The 10,395-nt window shown below is 40.8% G+C and overlaps 1 protein-coding gene across 3 annotated transcripts; it reads left to right on the forward strand.

The window, feature by feature from the left end:
* Positions 1 to 17: 17 nt before the first annotated feature.
* On the forward strand, positions 18 to 10,395 carry inpp5kb (inositol polyphosphate-5-phosphatase Kb). 3 transcript variants are annotated; one of them, XM_072446109.1, is made up of 14 exons: positions 18 to 267; positions 1,311 to 1,362; positions 3,267 to 3,371; positions 3,693 to 3,801; positions 3,971 to 4,087; positions 4,806 to 4,981; positions 5,198 to 5,309; positions 5,378 to 5,487; positions 5,760 to 5,909; positions 8,258 to 8,471; positions 9,235 to 9,372; positions 9,701 to 9,784; positions 9,855 to 9,959; positions 10,032 to 10,395. In XM_072446109.1, the coding sequence occupies exons 2-14, from the start codon at positions 1,319 to 1,321 to the stop codon at positions 10,095 to 10,097; spliced, it is 1,530 nt and encodes a 509-aa protein (XP_072302210.1). In that variant the 5' UTR covers positions 18 to 267; positions 1,311 to 1,318; the 3' UTR covers positions 10,098 to 10,395. The 3 variants fall into 3 exon arrangements, with proteins under 3 accessions (XP_072302210.1, XP_072302208.1, XP_072302209.1); XM_072446107.1 differs by lacking the exons at positions 18 to 267; positions 1,311 to 1,362 and adding an exon at positions 2,315 to 2,981; XM_072446108.1 differs by lacking the exons at positions 18 to 267; positions 1,311 to 1,362; positions 5,760 to 5,909 and adding an exon at positions 2,321 to 2,981.

Below are 10,395 nucleotides of genomic sequence, written 5' to 3' on the forward strand. Positions count from 1 at the left end.
TAATACGGCCATACCGCCTGAGACCGACCTGGGATAAGGCCACGTGATCCAATGTTCCGCTTAAAGTCCTGAGCAGGTGGGGAGCCAGGCCCCTGGAGACAGAGCGCACACCAGCCCTAGAACGCACCACACTCCCTGGTTAAACAACGGGACTCACCGGCGGAAAACGCCTCCAGTCACTTGACTCCCCGTCGGAGAACTTTGTCATCTGTCAGCACGGGGTCTGCAGCTTCTTCCGGACACCACAACAGAGAGACACACACTCAGGTAGGACCTCTCACTGTCAATGGGTGCGACTGAGAGAGGCGGCGGGAGACGAGGGAGGCGCGCCTTCTCGGTGTCCAAGTGCAGTCAACTAAGAAGTGCTTGACCATGTTCTTTAAAGTGAAATAAATTCAACAGCAGGTTTGATTTTTTTTTGTCCTATTTTGCTAGGGCTCTAGTTGATACATTTATCGATGCAATTGCCAGTTTTGTAAAATACATTTGTAATCCTATCCATATGTCTCCATGGAGATGCTATTGATTTCTTTGCTTGGAATGTTCTTCAGCATGGGCTTAAATTTATCTCCATGACGAGAAGCAGGCCCATTTACATGTGTGAGAGGCGAGCCTGCTCACAGTAAGACAAATGTTCAATGTACTTACCTGTAAAAATGGTATGGGTACTTGAATATATCATCAGGAAAGGAGGAGGTTAAACATATCCATGCATAGATGCAAGGCAACAATACTAAAGTCTACTATATCTCAGACAGGTGAGGCCTAAGTGCCTTCAGTGTGGAGAATGTAGACTGGATCTGTCAGGTCTTTGTAGGTTTTCTTGACACAAAAGCCCATAGTTGGTTATGTAAATCTGTAAAAACAAATTCTGTAAGTGAAATATTGGCTTAAACATTTTTCAGAGGCTCTTTGGTAGAATATGAGTTAGAATAGGAGCAGTGCGAGCATTTTAACACAAAATAAGCAATAAGATTTAAAGTAGAGGTGGACAATATTGACAAAACGTACTATATGGACAATTATGATTATGACAAAGCCATTAGAAATGTGCTGAAAAAGAAGAAAATGCACTAATTTACAAAAGAAAATTTGGGGAGTGCAGCTTTAATGCCATACTATGGAACATTAGAAGGAAAGCTTTGTCATCTCCATGGAGTCAAGCAAGTGAAACCCTCCACCAGAAAAGTGACATAGTGCCCGTTTGAAATAGTGCTTATAATACAGAAACGCAAAACGCATGTTATTTCCTCACTTTCAATTTGATATACATTTCAAAAAGTAATCATTGTCATGTGTCTTGTTCAAAGAGGAAATCATGAGCACTGGAGGATCTCAAAGGGTCGGGGAGGACAAGTGCAGGTAAGGAGTCTCTTTGACATTTGTGCAAGCTAGTTGTGCCATTATGAAAGATAAATTACTTAAGCATAAGGAGCTTTGAGGCTGTGGGGGTTTTGGTCTTTGTAGCTCTCTTTCATCAAAAATAGTCCCCTTTCCTTTATTTCTTGCGAGAGCAGGGACCCTTCAGTGATCCACTTAGCCCCTCTGGTTTCTGAAAAATGTGCCTTAAGTCTTTCCTTGTGACTGTTACATGAATAGAAAATGAAACACTGTTACATGAGCCCGTTCGCATTTGAGCTTTCACAAACAAACAATTCTGGGGTTATTTTATTGTCAAATTCAACATCTTTTCATTCTTCATTGTGTCCTCCAAACAAAACGCCACAAATTCTATCAGGAAGATTGAAGAGGCAAAATAAGTAAACTGTTGTGACAGGATGCTGTTAAGGTCAGAGTTTGAACTTTTCAACAATACAATGCATATCATTTATGAAAGGCACTGGAGTGGAACACAGTTTGTTGTTTAAGAGATTCCTGTAAGATGACATAGGACCCAGCGCTGGATCATATGAAATTATCATGAGTCATGACCATTTTATATGATACATCCACAGTCATAAATATGTGATGTTAAGTGCAACCAATTACAAACAATACTCATCAAAAAGGTAGTCTAAAATGCAAAGCATTTATAACCTGCTGCAATCATTTCGTGTCTGTTGAAGATTGGTATTGCTTTCAAATTAAATTCACAGCTAAAATCAATATTAATCCCTCGCTCAAAATCTCTTCCACTAGGTGAACAATAATGTAAAAACTTTGATAAGTATCTTATTAAGTTTAATTTCCCCAACATATAAACTAAATATCATGTAGACTTGTTGAGCGATTAAACACGGGCTTTGAAACATTTGTCAAAGTGTACAATTAACCTCCACTACTTTGTCCCCCATATGTAACCTTTCACCCAAATGAGGAGAAATGGATTGAGGCCAAAAGAAGCTAATGCTATTGTGCCGTGCTCACTAATGCACGGCTGGTGTTATGAATGCTTTGTTCACAATCAGCTGATGCCGGTGTAAACCTCTTACAGATTTCAACAGAAGTGATGCAAAAAATCACTTTATTACACACATTTCTAAAGACACACATTCACATGCCTGTCTTCTGCCTGAGATTACAATGAGAATCAAGCCTCTTTCCCAACTGGACCCCAGGGCTGTGCCAGTCTTTGCTGCACTGCATGAGTCGCATGAGTGCGCAGGACCGCATTATCCCTGGACAAACCGTAGCAACAAATCTTTGGGATTCCTGAGCTTTCACACTGGGACATTTTGGAGTAACTTTTTCCGATGACAGAAGTTTAAACCCTTTCTCCAAGTGGAATTTTATTTTCTGGATGACACAACATTTTTGAAAGTTTGGAAAATGGATCATTTTGGAGATTTTGGCCGCGTCCGGTCGGACAGCACTAGCAGCTCAGGCTCCAGGTCCAAGATGCTGCTGCGACAGAGAGTGTCCCAGCTGCTCACCTGTATAGAGGACATGAGCTCAGACGATGAGGCCAGTGAGGAAATGTCCCGCTCACTGGACGAGGCATTTCAGCTGTGTGGGCGCTTCATGCCCACCGACGCTCTCAGGTGTTCAAATAGAAAACATATCTAAACAAGACTGGACAGGAAGGATTCAAATACAAGATTATTTGGGATACTTATTATGTTGTTCTGTTTTTATCCTTGTAGAAATGTGAGAGTTGCATTCAAATGTAGCGTGCATTATCAATAAAATCTATTATTATTATTTAAGGCTTTACCTTCTCAGGAGGAACATACAGCTAATATGCTTATAGTGTCAAATCCTGATGTTATTATGCTTATCGCATTATTTCTAAATAACTGTGATGATATATTTCCCGTGTGTGTCAGGTTGTACATGGTGACGTGGAATGTGGGCACAGCTGAGCCTCCTGAAGATGTCAGTTCTCTGTTGCAACTCGACAGCCAAACTCCAAATGACATATACGTTATTGGGTGAGTTATGACATCTAAAGACTATCAAAGTCCTCTTAGACATAATTATTGTGCATCTATGTGTGTTTGCGAGGGAGTATTTATTAACAGATACTAAATACTGTATACACACTCACATTATGGGAACCTGCCACCTTTAAGGGGACAAAAATGCTTTATTATAAGATCAACGTCATGGTTTAATGTTAAGATATAAGTTAAAATAGGTAAAGGTTTAAGTTAATTTAACATAATAGTGTCTATGGTTCAGGTTAGGTTTGGTCTCCAAAAACTGAATCAAGTCCCTAAAAAGCATTGTAACCCAGCGTGTGTGTGTTTCAGTCTGCAGGAAGTGAATGCTACACCAATCAGGTTCATCTCTGACATGATCGCCGAAGACTCATGGAGCCATGTTTTTATGGACACGCTGGGACCTCGTGGGTTTGTCAAGGTGTGAAGCTACTGCATTTACTTTTGTGCTGTTGTACAAAGTGGTGACCAAATCCCTGAACTGTGACCAAAACTGAAACGAAATCAGAGAAAATGTGGGGAGAACATTTTCATTACCACATTGGTCAAGTGTATGATTGTCATAATGTGTATCATTTGTTGTTGACCAGTTGACGTCAGCGCGGATGCAGGGCCTGTTGCTTCTGGTCTTTGCTAAACAAGTCCACCTCCCGTTCATCAGAAATATCCAGAGCACTTACACCAGGACTGGGATCTTTGGATACTGGGTAAAACCACTCACATTCTCTTTGGCTCTTAGTTGCTGCAGTGCTGTAAAGTCTGTTGAATGGGCCTTTGTTTTCATCTGGCGGTATGTGTAGCAGCTTTGACACAATCTAACAGCAAACAATAGAAACATGGGTAAAACTGGAGGTCAGCCCTGGAGAGGAAACACTTAGAAAACAAAATGATGAATTAGTTTTGCAAATGTAATAAAGAATAAAGAATACAACGGAGGTATTATATATTCTAGGTTGTATAGTTGTTTTAACGACCTTTAGAAGATGGCATTGCTATGCACAACTAAAGACATGTAGAGTAGGAAACCCTTTTTTCTCAACTACAGTTTGAAAATAGCTTCAATTAAGTTTTCAAGTAACTAGTCCAAAAAAGTAATTTGGTATTATTGATACTGTTACCACACATAACCTAATTTAGTATAAGTACAAGACACAAGTAAAATGCAGTCTATTTTAAACAAACAGAGCAGAACACCATCATAATTTACTCAGAACGCAGCCTTTGAGATAGAAAAAAAGCTGTACATTTGAGTAGATGTGGTTACAATAGCAGGTCAAATTGTTCGCACCAAAAATTGTAAATGTTCCTAAAATTAAAAAGAAGTGTCCCCAATAATATGTACTCTAACTTCAATATACTTAAGATTTCATCATAAATTCATTATCGTTTAATTGTAATAGATTTGACCCCTTTTCTGTGTTCCAGGGGAATAAAGGCGCTGTGTCAGTTCGGTTCTCTCTTTACGGTCACATGGTGTGCTTTCTGAACTGTCACCTAGCGGCTCACATGAACTACGCCCTGCAGAGAGTCGATGAGTTTGAGTACATCCTTGACACTCAAGACTTCGACGTCTCAGACACGCCCAATGTACTGGATCACAAGTAAGATCTAACTAATGTCTTCTTAAATGGTCAAAGTTCTTTTCTTATATTTGATCATGTTGGAATTTCAGAGCTTTATGGCAAATAAACAATGACAAAACATGTTTTGATTTGTATTTCTAATGTTCAAATAGGTGTTTTCCATATAGGTGTTTGAAGAAGATGACTCTACAATTATAAATCTGTTGTAACTATTGTCCCATGCTTCTCCTTCAGAGTGGTGTTTTGGTTTGGCGATCTGAACTTCCGTATTGCTGACCACGGGCTACACTTCCTGCGCTCCTCCATTGAAGGTGGCCGTTGGAATCTGCTCTGGAGCAAAGACCAGGTATGGTACCATTTTTGCTTTACTTAATTTTTTATTGAATCAGTTTAATTTACATAATGTCTCTGCAGCTAACAGTGATGAAAAAGAAAGAACCGTTTCTACAAGAATTTGAAGAAGGACCATTAAATTTCCAACCTACTTACAAGTTCAAGCGTAACTCTGATGCTTATGACACGAGGTATGCAACACCTTTAACATATATTTTATCATTAACATCTTGTTGTCGTCACATAAAGAAAACCAATTATCTTTTTTTCTATTATAACTTTGAACAGCTGTCTGAAGACTTGGTTTGGTTTTAAGTAAGGCTTTTTCCTGTTTGTTTCACTTTGCTGTATTGTCTGTGCACAGCCCCTCACAGCATCCTCATCTAGAAGATTAGATTAAGAATAGTTAGTTAATTAGTCTGAGTGTGCTATGTATAGTGACAGGAGCCTGTGTGTCTCTCAGAAAGAGCACTTGGGCGCTGCCTCTAACCATGTACAGACCGCGGCCCCTGCAGCGTTGTAGCACCACCCTCCTCTTCCTCCTAACCTCCCTGTCCTGGGGGCTGCTCTCTGTCTGGGTGGGGGCCTGGTACAGGGAGCTAGACCCACCAAGGTGGGTGTCTCTGGAAGCGCATCCTCAGCAGACGGCCAGAGAGCTAATAGCTTAATGTGCGGTACATAATGGGTTTAAATGTGTGACAATGTTTACACTTGTCTTAGTTTGGTCCTGATTTGAGCCCAGTTTGAGACCTGATGTAGAATTGCTTCTAGTCCTGGTTTAGTCCTGATCTTTTCCAGATTTAGTTCCGGGATTAGTCCCATTTTTGAACCAATTTTGATGTGATGATTGTGGAATTGTGAACGCACATTTAATTTTTTACAACAACAACCTTCAGCGTGTTTGTTATGTTATTATCACACTAATACCACATTTATTTGTCACTTTTACTGTCTATGTCCGTCCCTTAACACCATGTTTGCATGACTATGACTGCATTGTGTAGGGGCACCTGTATATGTCACTGAATGACTTTAATTCTTTCTTTCATGTTTTTATATTTAATACTGTAGTCCCTGGACAACCTCCATCCCTGGAATAGACAGCTTTGCATTCACTGTAACTGTGGCATCATTGTAACTGTAATTTATTAGGCCCAAGCGCCACAAGCTGGCGAGAGGCCTATTAATCTCGTAAGGCCGTGCAAAGCACGGCTGCGAAAGTGCGCACGTAGTGCGCACGAAATCGAGCGCGAAGCGCTCGCCCACTTCCAAACACTCACTGACGCACTCCTTCACTCACGCACGCCCCGTGCATACTAATTAGTAGTAGGAAAATGGAACTTTACCGTTGTAAACGGGCGAAGCCCGTGCAAAAGTACGCACTAAACGAGCACTTTAAATTGGGATGACGACCCCATATAAAGCACTCATTTGCGCTAAGTAGCTCACGAATACGTTCCCCATCTCTTGCATGTTCCGTGCATATAAGCATGTAATGCAAAAATTGAACATTATTACTGTATAGAGGGCCAAAAACACAAAGCGGGCGGAGCCCACTCAAAATGAACGAAAGTACCCGTCAGTGACCAGGGACCCACACCATGAGGTAGGAAAGCGCGAGCGCTTTCCGAAAATGTATAGTTCATGATATTTGAAAAATGGGAAACATTGTTTTCGCATCGGAATATTATTCTTTCTTTCTTTCTTCTTCTTCTTCTTCTCGGGACCAACCCCCCTATTTTTCACCCAGTGAACATTGACGAAAAGTCACAAAAATTAGCACACCTCTAAAAATCGTGCCTCTCTACATTCTGGCTATTTCCTTTTTCTAAAATTAAAAAAATTGGCGCGTCAGCGCCCCCAAATGTACCAAAAATGCATTGAGAGATGGGAAATGACCCAAAAAAAATCTGATCGTAGAATCATGAAATTTGGCGCAGAGGTAGATGGTGACAAGAGAAGTAAAAAATATTATTACGGCAACGCCGTCCGCCCAACCAAATGTCGGCCATATTGCTTCAAAAATGGCTAAACATGACTTCGGAGTTTTTCCAAACGTCGTACTTTTACGAACTCCTCCCAGGGCGTTGGCCCTAAAAAGCTGAAATTTGGTGAAAATGCTACTGAGGAGTGGGACATCAAAAGTTATCCAAATTACATTGATACCTGTCACGGTCTCTGAGCGGCGAAGCCGGAAACTGTAGCAAGAATTTCAGAAATCTCCCAAATTTAACATTTCTGCCGTTTGCGCAGATAAAGTCCGAATTGCGTCAAATTAGAATCAGTTGTTAAACTCTTTGCCCTAAACCTACTTGAAGTGAAATAAATTCATTTGGAGCCACAGCGCCCCCTACAGATTTTATGTGGAGGTTAAATATTTAGTTTTGCGAAATTATATGAAATTTGACACACAACTCAATTTTGGCATCCCCATCAAAAAAGTCAACGAGACCCATGTCATAATTGTTATGGCTTTGCCATAACAATTATGACATGACCGAAACCTTCCATGTTATTCCAATGGGGAAATCGCCAGAACATGCTTACACTTTAGACTTTCACAAACTCCTCTTAGGGCGTTAGACATATTAACCTGAAATTTGGTGAGACTCATCTTCAGGGGTGGACCATCAAAGGTTATCCACATTTTTATTCAAAGAGTCACGGTGTCCGTGCGGCAAAGCCGCACATTTTGCCAAGAATTCAAAATAAAATAGCTTTTTGATGGTAAAACAAAGGGGAGAAGATGTGACAGCGTCACAGATTCAGCAGTAGATGTAATAAAAGGACAATTGGGGCGCGTTAGCGCCCCCTCCTCTTGCGGCTATATTTATATTTTACTTTCACATAAAACATGTTACAACTACAAAAACGAGTGCAGTTTATATAAAAAAAGTGGTCAGAGGTGGTTTGATATGATCTCTTTACAAAAAGAGATTAAACGTGTTTTTTATATCCCAGTGGTAAGAAGAGGAAGCCCGCCTGGACTGACCGGGTTTTGTGGCGTGTCAAACCCAGAAGCCCTCCTCCAGAGGAGAATGATGAGAGCGCGTCCTCTTCTTCTGATGACGGGCCGGACGAGTACCCGATCCTGGTCACTCAGGACAGATACACCTGTGACCTGAGCTACGGAGTCAGCGACCACAAACCAGTCGTTGCTACTTTCAACGTGGAGGTGCAAAGAAGAAACATTTTTTAAGCCTAATAAATCATTTTGGGGTTGACATTAAAGGCGTAATGGACAATTTTTCGCCGATTTAAGAACTCAAGCGGAAACATGCGCAGTCCCCCCGTGCGGGGAGGCACACGAAAGCCTCGCGGCCACACGTGCGTTTCTTAATTAGCGCAACGGATCACATCGCATCTCTCGTCTCCATAGATTTCCGTCTCTTCTGAGCCAGCTCGAACTGTCTTTCTCCGTCTTAATTTTGTCCCGTACACTGAGGAAACTATATTATGACAGATCCATGCGCTTAGACAAAGGGAAACATGCTGCTCTCCTGGGGACGAGCCAGAACGAGGCTGCAGGTGAGCGGTAGGTGCGTTCTATGATTGATACGTGGCAGGACTAATCAGCAGTCCACGCCACGAGGAAATGAGACTCAGATTTGGCGCCAAAAAATTGTCCATTACGCATTTAACACTAACCACCTTGGCTCATCTTTACGGTATTTACAACATATGTTGTTATTACTTTGATTTCTTACATGTTTCAATGCTGGATATATTTTTCCTTTTGGTGTTTTAATACCCAGTGTAATTCAAAAATTACATGTAAGTGATTATGACCATAAGAAGAAAATGTAGCTTTATGTTATTATGTTAACAGAATTTACACCACATTTATAGCCAAGCACTTGCTCACAATGAGCCAAATGTAAATGTAAAAATTGCCTATACATTTTCACAGATTATGATGTACACATTTTCCCCTGCAGCTCAGAAAGCACTTTGACATTCCTCTGGTGCATGTGTCTGCGGAGAGCGTGTGGAGTGCAGATCAGGACGCAGCTCTGAGCTACACTGTCCTGGAAGAGTTTATGTCCTCCACGTGGGACTGGATCGGACTTTTCAAGGTACCACTGCTCAAAGGTGCACTGTTTTCTGGAGAGTCCGACACTCGATGTGTCTGGAATGTTTCACAGTATGGCATTAAACCAATGGAGACAAACAGGTGACACGATCAGGCAAATTTACAAGTCAGATCTGTGGAGAGTGGAGCCCGTTCACTGTAAAAATGCATGTTAGTGAGAAATAAAAACACACAATTGAATGAATGTAATATTACGGGACATTTCATGCAAAGTAACAACATGGTAGTGGACCATGGAAACATGAAATAATGCAGCTTTAAATAGCAAGATGTTGAACTAAGTGCTTATGGACATGAATTTTCTGCTTCAGGTGGGATTTAAAAGTGCTATGGATTATGAGACTTTTGTTTGGGTTCGTGAGAATGAGTTGCCTGAAGTTGATGAACTTATTCAGGTAAAACAACACTTTACTGTCCTGATCCATGAATTACATTTGTATACTGAGAACGTCTGATTGGACGCAGCTCCCTGTGGACAAAGATACAATCCCTCTTGTTGGTGGCCAGTATGTGTTAGGCTACTACAGCACAAACATGCAAACCATTGTTGGCCTCAGTGCAACTTTTCAGGTGAGTTATATTTTAATGATGAATTTCAATCAATAGTATGTACATTTATTTGTATTATTAAACGTCTTTCAGATTTTGGAGTCGAAGCGTGCAGTCATGGAAGGTCTTGTTCCTGAAAATGCCAATGGCCTTAAATGAAATTAAAAACTTTGCCAATTCATTCACTCTATTCCTATTCCCGTTAGGGGTTGCAGGTAACTGCAGCCTATCCTAGTGACTTTGGGCCTTAGAACTGTGCCAATGTATTTCCAAAATGATGCAGTAATTATTCTACAGTACTAAAAACAATCAAGTCTGTCCACTGGTTTGGATGACCCAGACATAAGCCTTTTGAACACCACTGAGTGCCTAAAAACACTTCTCCTATTTACATTGCAGTTATATTTATCTATCTAAGCTTATTATTAAATTGATGAGCAAATCTTCACATTCGAAT

The sequence above is a fragment of the Eucyclogobius newberryi genome, unplaced genomic scaffold, assembly GCF_026437365.1.
Source record: "Eucyclogobius newberryi isolate DKJ021-1_F unplaced genomic scaffold, fEucNew1.0.hap1 SCAF_15, whole genome shotgun sequence".
Taxonomy (NCBI): Eukaryota; Metazoa; Chordata; class Actinopteri; order Gobiiformes; family Gobiidae; genus Eucyclogobius; species Eucyclogobius newberryi.